At 31.9% G+C, this 24469-nt stretch overlaps 3 protein-coding genes across 5 annotated transcripts; 2 read left to right on the forward strand and 1 right to left on the reverse strand.

Annotated features, from left to right (window-relative positions):
* The first annotated feature begins 360 nt into the window (after positions 1-360).
* Positions 361-2579, forward strand: LOC111427829 (uncharacterized). The gene is made up of 4 exons (XM_023063208.2): positions 361-615; positions 674-949; positions 1004-1213; positions 1267-2579. The coding sequence occupies exons 1-4, from the start codon at positions 507-509 to the stop codon at positions 2526-2528; spliced, it is 1857 nt and encodes a 618-aa protein (XP_022918976.2). The 5' UTR covers positions 361-506; the 3' UTR covers positions 2529-2579.
* A 3170-nt stretch (positions 2580-5749) lies between these two features.
* On the reverse strand, positions 5750-7542 carry LOC111426389 (tRNA (cytidine(32)/guanosine(34)-2'-O)-methyltransferase-like). Its single transcript, XM_023060928.2, has 3 exons — positions 6824-7542; positions 6581-6765; positions 5750-6523 (listed from the first exon to the last, which is right to left on the reverse strand). Exons 1-3 carry the CDS (start codon positions 7461-7463, stop codon positions 5792-5794), a joined length of 1557 nt encoding a protein of 518 aa, XP_022916696.2. The 5' UTR covers positions 7464-7542; the 3' UTR covers positions 5750-5791.
* A 141-nt stretch (positions 7543-7683) lies between these two features.
* Positions 7684-24462, forward strand: LOC111413655 (mediator of DNA damage checkpoint protein 1-like). 3 transcript variants are annotated; one of them, XR_011641164.1, is made up of 9 exons: positions 7684-7847; positions 7903-8001; positions 8059-8235; positions 13775-14116; positions 14213-18961; positions 23568-23649; positions 23718-23875; positions 23932-24081; positions 24130-24462. XR_011641164.1 is itself a non-coding variant. In XM_071198103.1 (9 exons), exons 1-9 carry the CDS (start codon positions 7833-7835, stop codon positions 24342-24344), a joined length of 5982 nt encoding a protein of 1993 aa, XP_071054204.1. In that variant the 5' UTR covers positions 7685-7832; the 3' UTR covers positions 24345-24462. The 3 variants fall into 3 exon arrangements, 2 of the variants coding, with proteins under 2 accessions (XP_071054204.1, XP_071054205.1); XM_071198103.1 differs by having other exon boundaries at positions 7685-7847; positions 23718-23870; XM_071198104.1 differs by having other exon boundaries at positions 7685-7847; positions 14252-18961; positions 23718-23870.
* The last annotated feature ends 7 nt before the right edge of the window (positions 24463-24469 follow it).

Here is a 24469-nt window from a genome sequence, read left to right on the forward strand (position 1 = left end):
ATTTTTTAAAAATTTTATAATTTGTAAAATGAGTGACGTTAATTTACCTAAACTACCTAATGCATCACACTTTTTCGGGTTGTTCTAATTGCACGGTGAACATAAATAATTACTATTATTAAAAGTAGCATTAGATTTCTGTTCCATTGTTACTTAAAATTTTCATAATGAAGGTTTATTAAATATGTAGCTTCTTTTCCTGTATTGTAAAAATATAACATTACTAATATGTCATTTTTACCTTACCGATATGTCATTTTTACATTCCTAATACAGTTATAAGGTACATTACAAACCAACTTTTGTGAATGTTAAGAACCTTCTTACAGCCTGAAACCAGTAAATATAATAACAATTTACTGAAAATTTTTATTTCAAATAAATAAGCTCCATCTATCATTCACAAGCAATCAACCCACGATGCACATTCCTGTATTTAACCATCATGAATTATTAAGTTTGTTTACCTACTCACATGTTTCCGATGTTTCCTGGTGTGCTTAAAAATGCAATCAGATACAGATGAATATTTTAGAAAAGCTTTGATTGAAGGTTATAGAGCAAGAAGTGCGTACAAACTTCTACAAATCGACAAATCCTTCGACTTGCTTAAAGGTGTTTTATCTTCACCAATATTTTCATTTATTGTTTTTAATAATTAAATAATTTTTAGATGCAAAAAATGTAATAGATTTGTGTTCAGCACCAGGAAGTTGGTCTCAGGTAATATCAAATAAACTTCACAACATCCGAAGTATTACCTCAAAAGACAAAATTCAACTTGAACCTAATATAAAAATTGCCAGTGTTGATTTAGCACCAATAAAACCAATTCCAGGAGTAACATCCCTTGTGGGAGACATTACTGATGTTAAAACATGTGAGAAATTATCAGAAATATTTGGAAATGAAAAAGTTGATGTTATTGTTTGTGATGGTGCTCATGATGGTAAAAATAATGTTCTTAAGAAGGCAAGGTTTATATATTTTTGTATAATTTCAGTGTCTGGATTAGTAGAAGCAGATTTTCAATTACATCTTGGTTTAATCACAGCTTGTATATACATTATTTTACACACATTAAAAACAAATGGGTCTTTTGTAGCCAAAATCTTTGATACTTGGGGTTGTCAAATATTTTTAAGTCAATTTAGAGTGCTTTTTAAAGAAGTTTATGTTGTTAAACCCCATAGTTCAAGATCAGAAAGTTATGGTACTTAAGTAAAATTAATCATTTTTTTATAAATTTATGATTTTTCTTTTTAGAATGTTTTGTTGTTTGTAAACAATATGCATCAATTAAGGACTTTAATCCATCACAGTTATCACCATACCTTGATGGTTCATACAGGGATTTTTCAAATTTAACTGGAATAGATAAATATTATATTCCATTTTTTGTTTTGGGACATGTGGATATCATAAAGTCTGAATTTGATGAACTGTATAAAACATATGGAAGTGATTTATATGAAAAGCATGATTTACTTGAGGAAGCTTTTCGTGAAGATGACTTGGCTGGTTTTAATGTTGATGGAAATAATGAAAATTGGGATGATCATCAAAAATTTTTTAAAAATAATTTATTAAATAGGAGCAATGTAAACTTTGGGGTATCTAGAAAGTTATTTATTACTTATTTAAAGGAGGATTGCACAGTTGATTTTTATCAATCAATAAGTTTTGGTGAAAAATCTTTTATAGATATAAACAATATTGAAAAACAACAATCAAGTTTAAAAGGATTAAAACAAGCTAAAGATGAAGTTAAAAAAGATATTACATTAAATACATCTAATTTAAAATTTGAAAAAGCGACTTTAAAACAAGAATCTGCCATTAAAAGAGAAGATAAAACAAGTAATGTGGAGTCTGAACACAATGAATTGATAGTCAAAATGTTTAATGATCTCATTTTAAAAGATGATGCAAATGTTGAGAAAATAAAAACTGGTATTTCTAATTTAGAAGCAATCATCAACACAAATGATGAAAAAGAATCTAAATCAAAAAATGTAAAAGAAGAAAATGTGGAATTAGAGCAAGAAAATTTATGTGAAAAAGAATCAAATTTAGACACTGATGAGATAAACTTAGAAAAAGATGCAATAAATTTGGAAAAACTAATATTAAATTGTCCTGAAAAATCAGAAATGGATAAAGAAAAATACTTATTAGAAGTAATTAAAGATCATGAATTTGTGACTAAATTATTTGATGAATTTGCTGAAAACAATGAAATAAATGAAACATTAAGTAGCGACAATAATGGTAACCATCATCCTTGGTTTAGCAAGAGAAATCTTGAAGATGATAAACATTTATTTGAAGATTTTAAGTTAGAAACGATCACAGAGAATGCTGATGAAGAAATTATGAAAGCAATTAGAGAAACTAATGATGTCCTTCCTAAAGGACATGAATTAACAGATAAAGTATTATTATTGGTTAACCCAAATGAGGAAGTGTTAAAATTAGTTGAGAAAAGAAAAAACCTTCTTGAAGAAATTCAAAAATATGTTAATTAAATATGTTAATTCGACTGTTAATTATCTTAATACACAACATTCATACATTTATGTCACTTTGACTCTAATTTGGCCAATAGAATATAATAAATCCCCTTTCTTTGATAAGATCAGATTAAAGGATGTCATAAATCTCCTATACAACTGCGAAATACCGACAAATATAGTTAAAACCATCGAAAATATCTATTTGGTAAACAGCATACAAGCGCAGATAAATGGAAAACTCACTAAGGAAATAACTGTAGATGCTGGCATTCGACAAGGTGATTCATTGAGTCCACTATTATTCAACCTTGTGATGGATGAAATCAAAAAAGTCAAAATTTTTTCGAATTTTTCAATTTTCGCCGATTAAGTTTTAAAAAATCGTATAAAATCCAGTTCTTGGAATATGAATATGAAAATTTCCCAAAGCATTAATAAAAGTGTCCTCTTTCCAATGAACCAACCCGTTTTGAAAAATAACTTTTAGTTTTTGAGAAAACAATATTTGAAGTTTTGATAAAATTTTCGATGTTACAATTTTCATCAATAATTTTCAAAATTCGCTATAAAATTAATTTCTTGAAAGATCCTTGTGGAAGTATCACCAATTATTAATTAAAGTATCCTCTTTTTAATGCAAAAAGCGGTTTTGAAAAATCACTTTTAGTTCTTGAGAAATAAATTTTTGAAATGATCAACAATTTTTTCGAATTTTGCAATTTTCGCCCATTAAGTTTAAAAATTCGTATAAAATCCATTTCTTGGAATATGAGTATGAAAATTTCCCAAAGTGTTAATAGCAGTGTCCTCTTTCCAATGAACCAACCCGTTTTATAAAATAACTTAGTTTTTGAGAAAACAATATTTGAAGTTTTGCAAAAATTTTCGATTTTGCAATTTTCATCGATAATTTTCAAAATTCGCTATAAAATTTATTTCTTGAAGGATCGTTGTGGAAATATCACCAATTATTAATTAAAGTATCCTCTTTTTAATGCAAAAAGCCGTTTTGAAAAATCACTTTCAGTTCTTGAGAAATAAATTTTTTAAATGATCAAAAATTTTTCGAATTTTGTAATTTTCGCCTATTAAGTTTTAAAAATTCATATAAAATCCACTTCATGGAATATGAGTATGAAAATTTCACAAAGTGTTAATAGGAGTGTCCTCTTTTCAATGAACCAACACGTTTTGAAAAACAACTTTTAGTTTTTGAGAAAACAATATTTGAAGTTTTGATAAAATTTCGATATTGCAATTTTCATCGATAATTTTCAAAATTCGCTATAAAATTCATTTCTTGAAGGATCCTTGTGGAAATATTTTATATAATTTCATTTTTATTCAAATATCGCAATAATGTGGCAATGTAGGGTATCACTTCAGAAATGTACCAGAAATTATAACCATAACGGCTTTTCGCAAAATCACTATCCGTTCCATCACTACAAGACGGGCAGGAACTACAATGGGTGATCAAGAATTTGTGATCCTCTGTTATGCTGATGACGCAGTCCTCTTTGCTGAAAACGGGAACGATTTACAGAGAAATCTAAAAGCATTTAACAACAAAGCGAAACAATTCAATATGTCCATTGCTGCTCAAAAAACTAAATGCATGATAACGCTTTAGATCGGCCGTTTTCATCACTTTTGGAATTTCTTCTTTGTTGTCTTCATCCTCTGATTATTCACGATCCAATTCTTTGTATAGTTCTTCTAAATGTTCTATGACATCTTGAGCAGTAACATCTTTCAATCCCAAATCACCTGCAAGCCTGGTAATGTTTTCAATTAGATTCTCTTGTTGTGGTAGGTACTTCTTCAAAATCGTGCATTAATGTTGGCAAAAGCCAAACTCTATTTAAACATTCTACCGAAACTTCATCCCAAGCCGACTTTAGATTATTAATGCATTTTAAAATATCGAAAGACCGCTAATAGTCTTTAACTGTTTTATCTGAAGTGTCCAAAACTCTCACCATTTCCAAGAAAGTATTGCGGAGATAGTTGCCTTAAAGGTTGCAATAACCCCCTGATCCATTGGCTGCAAAAGTGATGCTGTATTTGGATGCATGTAAACCACTTGGACAGCCAATGGTGTTTTGATTTCGTCCAGGTATTGAGGATGTCCTGGAGCATTTCTTGGGTGTTAATTTATTTTTTTCACAAAAGCGAAGCATAGTAGGGCAAATAATTTGTATACCAATCTGTAAAAATAACGTGTGTGACCCAAGCTTCCTTGTTCCATTTCCAGTAAACTAGTAACATGTCTTTATTTAGACCCTTTAAAGCACGTGGTGTCTGTGAATTACACTAACATCGGTTTGAGTTTCAAAGTTCCTGAAACATCCGCTCCCAGCAAAAGAGTTATTCTATGTTTTGCATCTTTAAAACCTGGAGCAGATCGCTCTTCACCTGAAATAAAAGTTCGTGCTGGTAACTTCTTCCAACAAAGACTTGTCTCATCAACGTTGAATATTAACTCTGGAGGGTTTTAAATCTCATAAATCAACCATTATTTCCATGTTTGTATAAAATAACAATGTAATATTTGCCACTCAGAAGCTGGCGCAACAATTAGTCAGGAAAGGAATCGCTTATTGTGCACCAGGTTGGCTTTAAGCCTGAGTGGAGCAAGAAGAAGACTCTAATTTATAACGAGTTAACCTGAATATTATGAAACATATTAAATGTTTGAACGATGTTAACACAAATGTAGCACATTGTATAAAGAACTCATGTCAAACATATGCGGAGGATTTTGTTATCACAAGAGTACAAATTTGTTACAGAAAATGATGAAGATGAGACAATATAATTACAAAGTGAGTCAAAATGTCAAGGCTCCTAGCTGCAGACTCTAACTAACCAATGTTAAAGCCATGAAAGGCTATTATGGAGATGTTACCAGAGAAAACTAGCTGGTTGCACCCAGGTTCTTTCAAATAGTAAGGGCAAGTATTGATAGTTGAATTTTGCAGTTATACTGCCATTACAGTCTGTTAATTAGTTATCATACCCGACAAAGTATGCAACCAATATCACAGATTGGTATTGCAACGCGACGAAAGTTCCTAAAAACGAAGGCGACATATATGCAGCCAATATGACACAGGTCACGTGGATTACGATAATTAATTAACACAGTGTGTATTTTTTTACATATTTATTAGATAGCCAAGAAATGATTAAAATGTTTGATTTAAAAAACATTAAAAAAACTAATAATAGATCAATCCAAGTAATTTATTTTACTTTAACAATACAAAAACCTAATCTTGTTTATAACATTCACAAATTGGTTCAGTCATCTCAGCCATACGAGATCTACGAACTTTTTCCCTAAGAATTGGTCCACATCCAGCTCTTTCTTGTTCCTTCATTGCAATATCAAATTTATTGTAAAAATCCAACATATGGGTATCATATTTTAAGTCATTCTCTGATGATATAGGTTGAATTCCATCAGGGATAGCCTTCAAAAAATGTTTTCGTTGCTCAATTTGCCATTCTGGAGTCTCAACGAACTTTTCACCTTTCAACTTCATTTCCCTTGCTTTGCTAATTGTGTACACTTGATAATCAAATTCTGCAATCGCGTTTTTTAATGGGTTACTCAAATCGAAATAAAAATTAAATTTTAATGTGTCGTCTTTATTTTCTTTGATATTTTTATCAACTTTAGTTGTTGTTTCAGATTGATTCGTTTCATTTTCTTTATGTGTATCATCTGATTTTGGGGGATCTTTTTTATCAGATGAATTGCTGGTGGTTTCTTCAGTTTTAGACGAACCTTTTCGTTTTCTTCTTCTTTGATTGTCCTCAAGATTTTGAGGCAATGTTGAATTTTTAATTGAAGTTTCGTTCTTTTTCTCATCTACATTAAAATCCTTGGCTATTGCTCCGGTATTATCAGATAAATTCATGTTTTTGAACTCTGCAGAAGGAGGTTGTAAAGGTGGTTGAACGGGATTGTGGTATTTATAAGGAAGTTCACCTTCAAGCTATTTAACAAAATAAGATATCAAAGAATTAGATAAGTATTTAAAAAAATTATTTACCTGTAAAGAATAAGTTGTATCAGAATCATAAGCGCTAAAATCGCCACAAATCAAAAATGGTACTATCATCCTATTAACTCCAGTAAGAGTACTAAAATCTTTATTGTTAGTATCTAAATATTTTGATACTAATTTTGGATCAAAACCTTCTGGGGGATTAAATTTTTTACAAACAATAAATGCCTCTAAAAATTAAAATTAAATTGAGATATTTAAAAGAATTTATTGATTTCAAATTCTTACCCACACTACTATTTCTTGAACTATAAGGTTTAGCAATAAAAACATTTTCAAAAAACATATTTAATTGAGAAACCAACAATTCGCTTCCTTTAGCTCGAAATATCTTTGCAACAAAGGTTCCCCCATTTCTTAAAATGTTAAATGTAATGTGTAAAGCCCCAACAATTAATTGGGCTTGAATATAAACATCTAAAGTGTGCATGCCGGTCACGTCGGGAGCTCCATCACAAACAACTAAATCAGCTGGATTATCATCAAATTGCTCCATAATCTTCACCGCTGTTTCATAATCAGTGATATCACCTTTTAATTGGATAACTCCAGGGAGTGGGGCCATCGGTTGCAAATCGACAGCAACAATTTTGACATCTTTATCAACTTCCTTGCTTTTTGCATCCGTTACAGATTCAGGCGAATTTTCAAAAATTTCAAAGGTAGTTTCGCGCATATACAACTTCCTTGAAAGAACTTGACTCCAACTACCTGGAGCTGCACATAAATCTACAGCTTTTTTAACCCCCGTGAAGATGTCAAACTTTTGATCGATGTGGAGAAGTTTAAATGCACTTCTTGCTCTCCAACCTTGCTCTTTTGCTTTTCGATAGTAAATATCTCGTTTATCTTTTGAACTTTTTCCCATTTTGTATCAATTACAATAAAATCAATAAAATTATATTTGTAGGTTATGTGAGGTTATGTTCGAAATTTTTCGATTAATTTAGCAAATTTTTTTAATTCTAATTGTTATTATTTATTGATTTATTTTTGTATTAAATATATTGATTACAATAATAATTAATTTAATTTTAATAAAATCGTATTATTAATTGTTTTAATTTAAAAAGAAATTAAAAAATAAAGTTGGTAACAATGGTATACGTCAAAAAGTTGACACCTGCATCTAAACATCGTTTAAAACGCAAATATTAAATGTTAAAGAACTCGTAAAACCACAAAATTGAGTTAGATTGTTTAAAATTATTAATGTACATTGAATTCGCGGTATAAGATGTCAAGGATAAAGGTTAGAAGTTAAAAAGTAATTTGAAAGTAATTCTAACCTTCAATTTGGATTTTAGAGAGGGTACTTGTTGATGAACAAAAAGAAATTTCCGGTATACGAGGGTGTTAATCTTATTGGAAGAAGCAAACAATCTACTGTTATGATTTTGGAGAATGTATGCTTCTATTTATATAAAGCAAACATGTTGAGGTTACTTAATAATATTTTTTAGACTGTTAGTCACCAACAAGCAGAAATTATAATTATAAATGATAAACATTATGTTTGTGATATGAATTCGTGCAACGGGACTCAATTAGAACATGGCAAATTAGTCCCATTACAGTTATATGAATTAGATGATAAGAAAATCTTATATTTTGGTAACATAAAAGTTGTTTATGAATTGGTATTTATTACAGAAAAATCATGTTTCTCACATAACTGGTTTGTTAGAACTTTTTGAAGTTCCACTATTCATATAGTTTTGAAATTTTGGAACTTTTGATCCAAAATATTTTCAAGATGGCTGCCACTTCCGGTTTACCGGAAGTAGGCCATAACTTCGTTATTTTAAATGAAATGCTAAAGTTTTTATTACACCTTTTAATTGTACGTAAAAAGATATGTTAATTTTCATAAAAGTTATTGGTACCTATCGTTTTTCGTTTTTGAGTTATTTTGATTTGAAGTTTTTTTGGGCAAATTTCATCATGCTTTTTAAAACCCCATATCCCAGCCAAACTTCATTCAAAAAAGTTCTAAATTGGCAAGATTACTCTTCAGATGCTATCAAATAGATTGTCATTTATTGTATTAGAGTATCTTATACAGGGAGGTCACAAATTGAATTACCGTTTCTCGATATTCAACCGCAAGAAAGTCGAAAATTTTAAATGGAATGCCCCATATTTTATTAGCCTACCTGAAAGGGAATTTAATTCTCTACAATTTATCTATAAACATTCCTACACCTACACCATGCAGGAAAGTGTTTGTGTTTTTATTACAAGGCCTTGACATTTTGACAGCTTTTCGTTTAATTTATTTCTACTATTATCTACGACTGATAATCTTTTAGTTTATTAGCTTTTACTTACCAAAAATAACAAACAGAAGATCAAATAAATGAAACAATGAAAACAAAAAATTAATGACAAAAATTAGATTTGGATAAAAATATAAATTTGTAATCAAATTGAATTTGGAAATGCAATAAAATATTTATTTCGTTGTCTTCATCACTGGCAGCCGGAAATATGCGGTTTCCTTTGGTCTTGATATGTCCAACACTAAGAAAATCTTTCTCAATTTTTTGAAATTTTTCCTTGTGACGGGCGTTAGGTTTATTAGGCATCTCTCATTAAATGTTCGACACGTCCTGTCGTGGACCAAAAACTGTCAAAAATCTTTAGCTTTCTAATAAAAAAAACCTGTATTTCGTGCATGTTCTAATAAATTTACCCAATATGAGGCAAACTACAATAAATAGGTATAGGAATGTTTATACATAATTTGTAGAGAATTAAATTCCCTTTCTGATAGGCTAAAAAAATATGGGGTATTTAAAATCCATTTAAAATTTTCTACTTTCTCGTCATTGAATATGGAGAAACAGTAATTCAATTTTTGACCATCCTGTATAAGATACTCCGATACAACAAATGACAAACTATTTGACAGCATCTGAAGAGTAATGGTGCCAATGTATATCTTTTTTGAATGAACGTTGGCTGAGATATGGGATTTTAAAGAGCATGTTAAAATTTACCAAAAGAAGCTTAAAACCGAAATAACTCGAAAACGAAAAACGCTAGGTACCTATAACTTTTATCAAAGTCAACCTCAGTTCGATTTGTGCATCGCTAAAGAGCGGATGTGTTTTGCGATCGTGCGTCAAGTGTTTTATTTTACGCTTTATAAATCGTTTATAGATGATATAAATAATATAAAATAGTGTGAACAGTACAATATTTTTGATATTGATTATACAAACATATTAATAATATAAATTAATCATACACGCGATTTATAACAATAAATAATAATTCGTAATTACTGTTATTACGAAGTAAGTAAATCGGAATGCGCAATAATGTGTGTGAAATAAACAATTAAGTGGGTCAATAACATTGAAAAGTTTACTCCAAAAACGGATATGGAATTCTCCCTGTTAAATTCCCTACAAAAAGAAAGAGCACATTCCGCCGAACTTAAAGCTTAAACTTAAGCTACTCTTCAGAAACAAATAGATGACCTGAAGGGCATTATAGAAGGTCTAAAAACCCAACAAAATCTTAATCTTCCAGTAACCACCAAAGTGATGTCTACCACAGACGAAGAAGAGTTAGCTTTGGAGACTGACTGGATAATAAAACAAGCTAATAGAAACAAAAAAACGTAAAACTGAAACCTCGCCATCTAAATTGTCTTCGGAAATTGAAAGCAAACCTGAAAATCAACCCGTACAATCTGGCATAAAAAACAAAACAAAGGTATTACTACCCCCACCAATATTAATTTATAATGTCAAACAATATGATGACATTTATAAATTACTTAAAAGCGTAATTAAAAGTACAGAGAAGCATCAAAGATGCTTACTGAAAAGAATTTGTCCTGGTCAACTTATAAAAATAAGCAAACCAGAAATCTGCAAGTAGTCGCTAAATAGACGCAGAAAAGCTATGATGTTAATGATATCAAAGATGATCTATTGGAGCGCAATTATAACATTTGTAAAGTAACCCAAATGTTAAAATACAAAACAAAAGAGCCTCTTCCTTTATACATCTTGGATTTTGCACCGTCAGAGGATGTAAAAAGAATCCATGAAATAACAAACATATTAGGAATGCGTGTCAAAATCGAAGAGTACAGAAAGCCAAAACAAATACCCCAGTGCAAAAGATGTCAAGGTTGGAGCCACACCAAAGCTTACTGCCACAAAAATCCGAGATGTGTTAAATGTGCTGGTGGACACTGGACCAACGAATGCACTAAAGCCAAAGAAATCCCGGCTAAATGTTTCAACTGTGGAGAAAATCATCCAGCAAACAACCGAGAATGCATTGTGATTAAGGAACTACAAGCCATCAGGAAAGAGGAAACAGTAAATTCAAATAAAATAAAGCAAGGCGTCTCGTATGCCGAAAAAGCGAGTGGTGAAACTGCAGAAAAAACTAAGTACATTAATCGATAAGAAGACTGACAGTAAATTAGATCTAATACTAGAAAAAATACTTCAACAAGAAGAAACAATAAAAACATTATATGCACGTCTACATTTCTTGAAAGCAATTTAAACCAAGGAGCGATTCAAAAATTTCGAATTCTAATGGTCTTCGACAACATCAAAACACACTACCTATAATACTTAAAGAAAACAATATTGATATATGTCTTATCTCCGAAACTCACTTTACACGAGAATCGTATATAAACATCAACCATTACAATATTTATCACACAATTCACCCGAGTGAATTATTTTGAATAATACTATTTGAACAATACAATTAGTACTGAACAACACCAAACTACAGTGGTAAAAGTTCAAACTGCTAATGGCTTAATATCTGTAGGAGCAACGTACATACCACCGAGACATAATCTCAAAAGAGAAGATTATCAGGAAGTTCTACTACATCTTGACAACAAATTTATACTTGGAGGAAAGTTTAATGCAAAACATATGTCTTGGGGTTCTCGCTTGACAAATACAAAAGGAAGAGAACTGAACCATGAGGTGCTCTCCACAGGGAAGCCGACTTACTGGCCAACAGATAGAAGTAAAATTTCGGACCAGCTTGATTTTTTTATTACGAAAAATATATCGCTTAACTTCCTAAACATAGAAGAAGAGTTAGGGCTGGACTCAGATCACTCACCAGTAATTATTACTCTAAATAACAAAGTATGTAACGAAGAACCCTTTTTATCACTAACTAATAAACTCACTAATTGGAATGTATTTCAACAAACATTAGATAATAAAATACATCTTAATGCTCTTATGGAAACAAACGATGATGAAGTAGAAAAGTTCTTAAAAGACATACAAAGCGCAGCCTGAATTCATTAGAGACAAAATTGCTGAAAAACGGAAAGCAAAAAAGAAATGGCAAAACAATAGAATTCCTAGTGATAAAATTAAATTAAATAAAATAACAGCCGCATTTAAGAGCATTAACAGATATCCACAAAGAAAATAATATTCAAAATTATTTAAAAGACCTTACTGACGATGCCAGTACTGATTATTCTCTGTGGAAGGCAACAAGAAAGCTTAAAGTTCCAAAAACACACACCTCCAATTCGAAATAATAATGGAAATTGGGCTAAGTGTAATCAAGAAAAAGTTAATTTGTTTGATGGACATCTGAAAGAAAGTTTTACATCAGACAGTTCAACAACTATGCTAAATAGTGTCAATAGCGTAATTCAAAGTGATCAGCAGAGTAATATACCATGTGTAAGAATGAAAGAACTGTATTATGAAATACAAAAACTAAATATAAAGAACTCAGTAAGCTATGACCTAATTAATGGAGAAACATTAAAACATCTACCAATCCAGGCGATTACAAAACTATTACACATAATTAATGCTGCTTTTAAACAGAAATACTTTCCAAGCATATGGAAAATTGCTGAAATAATCCAAAACTTGGTAAACCCCCCACAGATGTTACATTATATAGGCCAATCTCATTATTACCCTTACTATCAAAACTGCTTGAAAAATTACTATTAAAAAGATTAAAACCTGTCATAGAAGAAAAAGCCCTTATAGCAACACATCAATTTGGGTTTCGGAATAAACATGTAACAATAGACCAAGTGCATAGAATAACGAATACTATCGAAATAGCAATGGAAGAAAATAAAGTCTGCTCCGTCGTATTTTTGGATGTTGCACAAGCTTTCGACAAAATTTGGTTAGATGGTTTAAATTATAAACTAGATCAAATACTACCATCAACGTATAGTCAACTATTAAAATCGTATCTTTCTGATCGATATTTTAAAGTAATATACAAAAACGCTTATTCACCACTACATGAAATACGAAGACTACTTACTCTACACATTCGACCTTCCTCAGGTACCAGAAACTTTAACAGCTACATTTGCAGATGACACAGCGATCTTGGCTGTTGCAGAAAATGAAGTAGTTGTAGCAAATAAGTTACAATTGGCCGTAAATTCAATAAAAAACTGGACCAAACAATGGCCAATAAAACTAAATACAAATAAATCGACATACATAAACTTTACTTATAACAAAGTAAAGTATGTCCCAGTACACATAAATGGCAATGCAGTCCTTTACGCTGACACCGCAAAATATCTTGGTATGCCGCTAGAGGCCAAAGTTAAATGGAAAGCTCACGTCAAAAAAAAACGTGAGGAACTTGATATCAAATTTAGACACCTATGTTGGCTTATTGGCAGAAAATCAACGCTATCACTAAGAAACAAGTTGAAACGTGTGTTCCGCGTATCGCAGTGTGCGCGTTTTTGTGTTTTGGTCTGAAAACGGTAAAAATATGGCAATAACTATATTTTGGGTAAAACAGACTGGACCACTGGAAAAAGCTGCGAAACATTATCTAGTTTAATTTGGTGTTAAAAATAAGTAACTAACTAGTATGTATTTACTAGGTGTTATACAATTGTGCTATGCATAATATAGAAAAAAAAGTCAACCTATTTTTTTACGTACAATTAAATGGTGTAATAAAAACTACTAATTCCATTTAAAATAACGAAGTTATGGCCTAGTTCCGGTAGTGGCGGCCATCTTGAAAGTTCCGAATGAACAACCCAAAATTTCCCCAGGCTACCAAAATTTCAAATCTCTACGAATAGTGGAACCTGAAAAAGTTCTAACGAATCAGTTACGTGAGACATCCTGTATAATTAATTAATTATTATTTTCGTAGTTGCTACATAAATCGAATTCACAAGATGACTCTCAGTATTCACAAGTAAATGACAGCGTTTTTGATATCCCCACACAAATGATTCCTGATAATGAAACAATATCCATAAACACAAATATTGAGTTAGAAACTACTGGAGTGAATAATATTGATGTACCTACAATTCATGAGTTACCTACACAATTAATAGATGATAACGATCTTGATGTAACTCCAAATTTAAATGTTGAATTCAAAATTCCGGATACATCAAAAACAGAAAGGTGTACAGAGATAAGTCAACAGCATGCTTCTATTTATGATATGCCAACACAAATTATTTTCGTGCCAGATGAATCAAAGGTATTTAAAAATTAAGCAAGGTTTAAGGTGGTTTTTGAGATAATGGCTTTGATTATTTATTTTGAATTATACTTTATACCGTGTTTTATATTTTAGAAAGATAATAACATACAATTCTCTGATGGTTTATTGCAGCAGATTAATGAAGAGCTGAAAGATATTCCTGATAAATCTTGGGATGAGGACTTTTTTACAAAAGAGCCAACTCAAAGTCTCTGCCCTAACATTATACAAGAAAAAGGATTAGGTCAAGGCGATGACAAAGACAAAGAACAACCAAAAACATCTTTGGATGAAGAGACGCGCGAACAAACAGCCCCTAATGAGTTAAGTGTTATTGACGATACTGTTGTAAATGAAACCATTCAAAATGATGATGGAGATGATGCGAATAGTAATTGTTCAGAAGATTTCTTAAATGTTATCCCAGTGACTGAATTATTTGATGACATTGCAGCAAATGATGTTAATGATAAGACCCCAAATCCACCAGATTCGTCGTTAACTGCTGTAGGTTTGAGTATAGAAAGTTCCCAAGAACCTTTGCAAACAACATTTTTAAAACGCAAAATTAAAAACGTTGTCACATCTGATAATGAATATGATGAAAATGATGAAACACATGTAACTCCTGCTAGTTCTGCAGATAATCATCCTTGTTCTTTAAGAGTTGATTTGTTAAAGAGAAAAGTAAGAAATGTTATCAATTCAGATTCAGAATCATCTGATGAAACTGATATTGATGTTACACAACAGAAATTGTTGAAAGAACGCAGTGAATCATCAGATGAAACCGATTTAGATTTAAAAATTGATAAAAATAAGAATAAGAGAAAGAAAAAATTGGTTAAGAAACAGTCTCATAAAAAAGATGATCAAAAACCTTGTAGTGGTAGTGAAACAGACATGGAATACGGCGAAAAAGTGAACAATAATCAATTAGATGAATCAGATTTTGTTCCAGCAAGTCAAAACTGCTTTGTAAATTCATTATCAAGTTTTCAAAAAAATACTAAGTTAAGTCAAAGTTCTAATAAAAGTAAAGAATCAAATTCACAAACGTCTATTGACTTCTCGCTAGATTTAATGTTAACAGAAAGTTTTACAATTGAGGTTACAAAAAATATGTCGGATAAATTACCAACAATTCAAGAAAATAATGAAAGTTTATTGAATCAAACTGATCTTGTTGAAGATAGTATTTTAATGCCAGCTGAAGATTTAGATGTTCAAATGAAAGGTGATGAATCCAAAGACGATATTATTGACGATAAAGGTAACCAAAAAAATCCAGCTCAACTAGTAATTCTTGAAAACTCCCAAAATAAAAAGAATGATATTGAAAATTTAGAACCTTCAAAACCTGATAAAGATATTCCAAATCCAACTCAAGAATTAATCGATTCTGATCAACCCAACAAAACTAAAGGTGATGATGAAATCTTTTTAGAACCAACTCAACCTGCAACAACAGTTAATTCATGTACACCTGAAGATATTTGTTCTGAGGCAATGCCTGATATAAGTTCTGATCAAACTAATAAATCTAAAGATGATGAGATCGTTTTAGAACCAATTCAACCTCTAATAACAGCTAATTCATCTACATTGGAGGATGTTCATTCAGAGGCAACACGAAATATAAGTTCTGATCAACCCAATAAATCTAAAGATGATGAGATCTTCTTAGAACCAACTCAACCTCTAATAACAGCTAATCCATCTACATTTGGAGATGTTCGTTCAGAGGCAATGAGAGATATAAGTTCTGATCAACCTAATAAATCTAAAGATGATGAGATCGTTTTAGAACCAACTCAACCTCTAATAATAGCTAATTCGTCTACATTGGAGGATGTTCGTTCAGAGGCAACGCGAGATATAAGTTCTGATAAACCTAATATATCTACAGCTGATGAGATCTTCTTAGAACCAACTCAACCTCTAACAACAGCTAATTCATCTACATTGGACGATGTTCGTTCAGAGGCAACGCGAGATATAAGTTCTGATAAACCCAATAAATCTAAAGATGATGATGACATCTTTTTAGAACCAACTCAACCTGTAACAGCAGTTAATTCATCTGCATCTGAGGATGTTCATTCAGAGGCAACGCGAGATATAAGTTCTGATCAACCCAATAAATCTAAAGATGATGATGACATCTTTTTAGAACCAACTCAACCTGTATCAGCAGTTAATTCATCTGCATCTGAGGATGTTTATTCAAAGGGAATGCAAGATATAAGCTCTGATCAAGTCAATAAATCTAAAGATGATGAGATCTTTTTAGAACCAACTCAACCTCTAATAACAGTTAATTCATGTACATCTGAGGATGTTCAATCAGAGGCAATGCAAGATATAAGTTGTGATCAACCCAATAAATCCAAAGATAATGATGAAATCTTTTTAGAACCAACTCAACCTGTGTTAGTTCTTCATCCTTCTACATCTCGGGATAAAGATGTTTATTCAGAACCCACTCAAGAAATAGTTTCAGATCAATCAAATACATCTAAAGATACTGATGATATATTTTTGGAACCAACTCAACTTGTGATAGCAGTTAATTCATCTAAATCTGTGGATACAGATATTTATTCAGAACCAACTCAAGAAATAGTTTCTGACCAGTCAAATACATCTAAAGATGATGATGATATTTTTTTAGAGCCAACTCAATTGGTAACAAAAGAAAGTTTGGAGATGATTAAAGTGAATAATGATAAAAATGTATTTTTGGAACCGAAAATTCCAAGAAATCTGGGGAGTTCAAAAAAAACTCGAAATGTTGTTGATGATGATGATGATATATTTTTAGTAGCGACTCAACCAGTTTTAATAAATGATAATAATCCAAATCATTGTGTTCCAAATGACTTAAAGAAACAGGATGGAACAAAAAAATTGAATAAAATTGATGAGGATGAAGATGATATATTTATACAGCCCACACAATTAGTGGCGAAGAATGTTTCTAATACAGATGATGATGATATATTTTTAGAAGCAACTCAACCAGTTTTAATTAATGATAATAATCCAAATGACTTAAAGAAAGTATATGTTGATATAGAAAAATTGAATAAAAAAAATGAGAATGATGACGATATATTTTCAAAAGTAACTCAACCAGTTGTAGCCAACAATGCGTTACAACGAACTTCTAAACTAGAAATTTGTAAATTTCCTGTCATTCAAATTAGGGATGATCTTTATGAAGCGAGGTGTTCTAAAACTGTGGATACTGTAGAAGAATCGATGGAGAAAATGTTTCAAAGTCAGCCAATAAAAGATGATTTAAATGATATAAATAGAAATAGCGTTGAAAGTCAAATGGAAATATTGTTTGCAAGTCAGTTGCCAAACACCAAAAGTGATTGTCGACCTCAAAATCCTTTGGCTAATATATTAGAGAATCTTCAATCGCAAAATGAAATGATTATGCCACTTAAACATAATGATGAAATTAAACAAGAAAAAGAAGATGAAGAGTCTAAATCAAAACCTGCTGAAATTAGTGACGTTAAACAAAGGATAAAGAGTGGAAAGAAATCTGAAAAGAATAAAGATAATGATGAAGATATTAATAAAGTTCGGGAAAAAAGAAAGACTAGTCGGAAAAAATCGAAAAATGAGGATGAATTATTGGAAATTTTACAAGCGAGTAAAATTGAAAAAGAAAAGGCAAGAAGACACGCTCATAAAATTCAAAATGAAGCGGGAACATCAAAAGAAAAAAACGTATCAACTCATTCCAAAATTAAACCTATTCATTTAGAACAGCCAGAATTATCGAGTTCTATCGAAAAACCCCCAATAGATTCTGTTGCCAAAAAATCTGAATACATCCATAAAATAAAAGTAGCCCCGCAAAGTAACAATCCAGAAATAGATATTTTAAAACAAAAAAAATCTAAAATAACTCCCGATTCGCCACCAGCCCACGAAAAATGCCCATCTCCGATTGATCCAAAAAAATCTGGTAAAGTTAAAGAATTAAAACCTGAAAAAATTACGGAAATAGAACACGAAGATCTACCGAAACGAAAATCTCGATTGCGTAATAAATCTGTTGGAGGTACTCCCGAGGAAGATATTAAAACGGACATTCACAAAATTAAAAAAAAAAATTCTTCGCGCTTAGAACCCGACGATTTAAAAGAAAACAAACACAACAAAACCGAAAATAATAACACGAATAAAACTGAACACGAACATAAAGAACATCGTAACACGGATAAACAGGAAAGCGATCAAAAAATTCCATCAAAAAGAAGCCATCGTACGAAAAAAAGTCCAAATCCTCTTCCGCAACCGATTGATAAAACTATTGGGGATTCAATAATTAAACAATCTTCAAATAAAACGATTAATTTATCTGGTGAAGAACCGAATGTGCCGTTTGGCGATAATTCCGATCCGTCGAATGAAACTCAAAGAAGTAAAAGAAAAGCTAATACGATAAATACTAATAAAGCGAAATTGAGGAAACACAAAAATGATGGTGAATTGAGTTTGATCGATGAATTGCCGGAATACTCAGATTCAACTGATAATTCTATCGTCAAAGCTGAAGTAGTCGATCTTACTGATTTATCGAAAAATGTAAATGAAATGAAATCAACTAGAACATCGAAACGTGCTGCTGTTGTTAAAGAAGATGAGAATATAAAAACAAGGCAAAAACAACGAAGACGTAGTAGTACGAGTGAGGATGATTTTATCGTTAAAGTAAGCGTTAAAAGGTCCAAACTAGATGTTTCCAAGAGAGATTTGAGTCCATCTTCTAATACGAGTGATGTTGTTAATTTAAGTGGTGCTTTGCAAACGCCAGAGGTAAAATTTAAATTATAGTAAAACCTCGATATAACGGACAAAATATTTTTAAGTCATACTATTAATATAATCTATTTGATAGATCAGTATATTTAAATATAAACGTTAAATCTCGGGTTGTTCCTCAAGTTGCTCTATTCCATGTTTATAGATAAATTCGGGGTATTCCCGAAGTTGTCTATATGATGTATAAGCCAAGGACGGTAGTTCTAGTTTTAATTGGGAATTTCCAGTCCTACAGTTCGTTTTTTACGTGTCCTTCTATATACCTTCGTAAATATACCTCTTTTTGTTATTTATTGAAAAGTACTTAAAAAAAATCCCCGGATTGTCGAATGCGGCTTAGTCAGAGTCTGCTAGTCTTTACGTCAGTACGAATATAGCTGTTTACTTGGTCACAATGGCTAATAAAGCAGGCGCATCCAAACAACGAGTTAGTGTATTAGACGCGAAGTTTGAAAAAACGCTTTTACAGTGGTATAATGAGATAAATGATAGTGATGTAAGTGATAGTAAGTAACGAAGATATAACAAACTGCGACCACGATTCAAATTCCAATATTTCTATGTCTGACGACAAAATGGAGGATCACGAAGAATCGGTGGAATATTTTTACGGGCGAAATGGATTTCAATGGAAAATGGAACCTCTGTTATCTAAAAACGTAAGGACCCGCAAACACAATATTGTCATCAATCTTCCCGGTCTTCGAGGTGATGCAAATAAAATAAATTACATCTCCCACACTTGAAAAAATGTGGTACGTTCTATAGAAATCAGAAATAATGAAATGGACGAACGTTCAATTACAAAAATGTCGTTATAACTATAAAGCGGAAAGTAAAATAGAATTACTGGACATGAATATGATGGAGCTAAAAGCGTTCATCGGATTGCTATTTTTCACAGCTCCTTTCAAATCAAATCGCTACTGATGGAACAGGTAGAAATATTTTTCGAGCAGTTATGAGTAAAGACAGATTTTCTGTATTATTGGCCAATTTACGATTTGACAATCCAGAAGAGAGAATCTACCGATGTAGATCTGATTCTGCTGCTGTTATCAGTTACAGTTTTAATAAATTCTTTGAAAATAGTAAAAAAAATATACAGTTGGTGTGGATACATGCGTTGATGAAATGCTTCTTGCGTTTAGAGGAAAATGCAAATTCAAAATGTATATGCCAAACAAGCCCAATAAATATGGCATAAAATTTGTTTTACTAGTCGATGCAAGAACTCAATATGCGTTGAACGGATATATGTATATATGTTACAGGGAAAGTCGATTCTGCAGTAAAATTTGACTCTGGCTAGGTAAAGTCGACTCTTACTGGTCTTTTCAGTAAAAGTTGATTAAATGCGAAAAGTGTTGAATTTTGATCAAAATTTACTAGTCAGAGTTCACTAGAGTTGACTAAAAGTTGACTTTATACAAGGAAAGAGTCTACTAGCTAATAAAAAACACATAAAAAGACAAAACCTTTATTAATACATAAAGAGATAGAAAGGTTTATAAAAAACTAATAAAATTGCAAAACCTTTATAATGAAGGGTGTCTCAATAAGAGTGTCCGATTTAAATTTGGCGCCATTTCTTTTCTGTGCAAGTGGCAGCCCTGAAATTTGACAGCTGTCATGTACGATTGCTCCGATTATTAATAATGGAGCGTTATACAAAGGAACAACGCGTTATCATTGTGAAAATCTATTACTAATATGGGGAAAGTTGAGTAATCAATAAATTTGAAGAAACTGGGTCGATTATGGACAGTAAGTCTCCTGTGGAGACTTACTGATGGACTCCTGATGGATGTTCTTCCTCACGAAGAACCTCCATCTTCATCCCTACAAGGTTTAGCTGAGCCAGAAGCTTAAACCAACAGACTACGCACAGCGCCATCAATTTGTTCAATGGTTGATGGAACAAAATGAAGTGAATGCCGATTTTTCGAAAAAAATCATCAGCAACAAATGCACTCCCAACTGGAGCCACTGTTTGTTGCGGATTTTGGGCAGGCGGCATGATTGGCCCGTATTTTTTTGAAACTGACGCTGGTAACGTTGTAACTGTCAACGGTTTGCGGTACCGCAACATGATAACGGAGTTCTTGTGGCCTCATCTGGACGATTGGATCTGGAAGACATATGGTTCCAGCAGGATGGCGCGACCTGCCACACCGCGCGTGAAACCATCCATTTATTGGAAGAACGATTTCCGGGCCAAATCATCTCCAGAAATTCCGATGTCAACTGGCCACCGAGATCGTGCAACTTCTTCCTCGGGGGTTTTGAAATCTCACGTCTATGCCAATACGCCACGGACTATTCCCGAGCTCAAGGACGAGATCCAATGCGTCAAAAGTGAGTTAGAACAACGTCATCGAAAATTTCATGAAAAGAGCAAGGATCTGTGTGCAGAGCCGCGGGAGTCATTTACTGGATATTTTATTTCATACTTAATCGGAACATGTGTGCTTTATAATGCAGTAAAAATATGACCACTCGCTCAAAAACTATGTGTTTTATTGTTGAATTAAATCGGACATTCTTATTGAGACACCCTATACATACAGATAGAAATGTTTATCATTTATTACAGTAAGGAAAAGATTTGTGACATTTTGAGTTGCAAAGCACGTCTTTATTGTTACACATGCACTTCATGGATTTGCATTTAGAGTTGCAAAAGCATTTAAAAAATCTTTGTCCACTTCCAAGTGATTGTGAAGTTGTCACAGTCCCTACAGCTATTGTTTTATCCATAGGAACTTCATTTTCCAAAAAGTTTTAGCGTGCACACAGAGCAGCATCTGTGAATCAACTTTTACTAATCCACAGCAGGCATAGTTAACTCTTCCTAGGAAAAGTTGATCCATTTATTTTCAATCAACTGCTACTGATACTTTTAGTAAGAGTCGACTTTCCCTAGGCAGAGTCAACTCTTACTAACAATTGACCTGTAACATATACATATACTGGTAAAAACAGCGATGGTATCAGATTACCGGCTGAAAAAAAATCGCAAACCCAATTATTAGAACAAATAGAAATATAACTGCTGACAACTGGTTTTCGTTAATACAGTTAGTCCAAAAGCTGCGTGATAGGAAACTCAGGAAAAATAAACGAGAAATTCCAAAAAAGTTTTTGCCCTGCAGTAAAAGAAAACAGGGTTCCTCAAAAAACGAAAATCGGTAATCTTACGTAGGATATAGGATATACAACATAAGAATACTATTTATATTTAGGATAAAATGTTCTATTATGTTATGGTGTTCGTTAAAACACTCTTAGTATCGTGATCCTAGTTTACTTTTACATTTTTCTTCGCTTCTTGACGTTTGGTAGTTAGTCTCTTTTTCTGTAAACATAGTCCTATTATTGTCTTGAAATCTTCTTATTTCTATTTTTTTATTTGTGGCTCTTTGGTAAACGAAGTGAGCATTTTCTATGCTTATTCCTAAAAGAAAATGTAGTGATAATTTCCGATACCACTTGATACTTTTCCGTATCTTTGTGGCATATGTTACCAGCTGATCGCTTCTATCAAGTCTTTCCATTATTACATGCCAGTAGGTTTCTGTTTCGGAGAACGACCGCGATGAGTAGAATTCGAGCTTGGAGTCATGATAGGTGCATGTTTTAATGATAACATCGCGAACATCCTTCTCTTTTAACACCACAATACTCTTGTCTTCTTCTCGTGCTATCATTTCACCTCTCTTCATTGAATTTTTTGTTGTACCGTATAGTTCCAACGACAAGCGTCTTTTTTGACTGCTAGTTCATAACTCGTGTAATAAATGTCCACAAACAAAGTTCATTCTTCATTTATCATTTTATCTAGTTTAATGTTTTCAGCTATGCCAACTTGTTTGTTGGTGTCATGTCCAGAATATATTTTCGCGGACCATGTATAAACTTCGGTGGAGCACAGTTTGAAAAGTTTTATATCATACTTATCTGATTTCATCGGTATGTATTGCCTGAATATCTTCGCCTGATGAAAAGACTTTTTTGAGTGCAAGTTTGCTAACAGTAATTCAAAACGATTATGAGATATCTTGCTTCGCGGATATAGAAAGTTGTAAATAGGGTCTGTTGACCAACATCTAATGAGCAGAGTCTGTATAAGACCCATCTAAATCATCAGTCCGATAAATTTTCAAATTTTTTTAGAAATGGTGGATTTCCATCTGTTCAGTCGCGCATGTTCAATCGTTTCATTTTGTTGCAGTTTTTGCTCTGCATATCTATTAGTCTCTGTAACTAATAGGTTTATCCCTTTTTCGTCTAAGAATAGCAAGAGCACTTCACTTGCGCTAATATCAGACATCATAATATCAGATATTCCCGGGATGTAGCAGTCCTCTTAGTTTCTACCGTCCTTGGTATAAATATAAAGTCAGGTAGACTAAACGCAATGGTGTGAATAGTTGTCCAAACTTGTGTGCATTAAAATTATTCATGCAAACAGTTTAAAGTGCAAATTAAAAAATGTTCATATAACGTTTAACACTCCCGTATTAGTCCGTTATATCGATGTTTTACTGTATTAAACTTTACCTTAACATATAAATATGGATATATTTTTTATTTTTAGAGAAGTAGAAGAAAATTAAAACCTAAGGTGGTTTTTACAATGATGGAAAATCCGGAATTGGAATCACTGATTAGAAGATTGGGTAAAATTTAATTTATTTAATATTAATAAAAGAAAATTCTTCCATCCCTATATTAAAATATTTTGCAGGTGGATCTGTTGTGGATACAGTTGATTCAAGTACAATTTTAATGACTATGAACGTAAAGAGATCTTTAAAACTATTAACTGCAATAGGACAAGGAAAACCGATTTGTGCACCTGAATGGCTAGAAGAGTGCAAAAAAGCAAATCAATTCTTGGGTATGGTATGATATCTTAGTCGTATTTACGGCGATTTAGCACTTCTTTTTGATGGCTTTAGATCCTTGGGACTTCATCCTCAGAGATCCTGAAGCGGAAACTAAATGGAATTTTTCGTTAAAGGAATCTTTAAATCGCTCTCGTTCAAAAAAGATTTTTGAAAATTATTTTTTTCTTTTGCTAACTAATGTTGCTTTGGACGTTTTAAAAGGTACTATATTTTTTAAGTTATTTTTTTTACTCGCTTATTTTATTGCAGGATCAATTGAAGCTTGTGGTGGAAAATCCGCGCAACGCTGTCCACCAAAATATCAAAACATTCAAAATTTCGTTGTTGTATCACAGCAAGAAAATCGTACAAAATATTCAAAATATTTAAAACAAGATCCGCACCCGATTATTATTCATTATGAAGCAGTTTTAGATGCTATTTTACGGCAAGAAATTAATTTTGATAAACATTTTTTGACGTAAATTATTTGTTAGCGGGTTTATTCTATATTTTTCTTCTTAATTGTTTTCCCATTTGTTAATTGTATTATTTAAAATTTATATATACTTACAAACTTCATTAATATACAATTTTAATATATCATAGA

The sequence above is a fragment of the Onthophagus taurus genome, chromosome 7, assembly GCF_036711975.1.
Source record: "Onthophagus taurus isolate NC chromosome 7, IU_Otau_3.0, whole genome shotgun sequence".
Classification (NCBI taxonomy): Eukaryota; Metazoa; Arthropoda; class Insecta; order Coleoptera; family Scarabaeidae; genus Onthophagus; species Onthophagus taurus.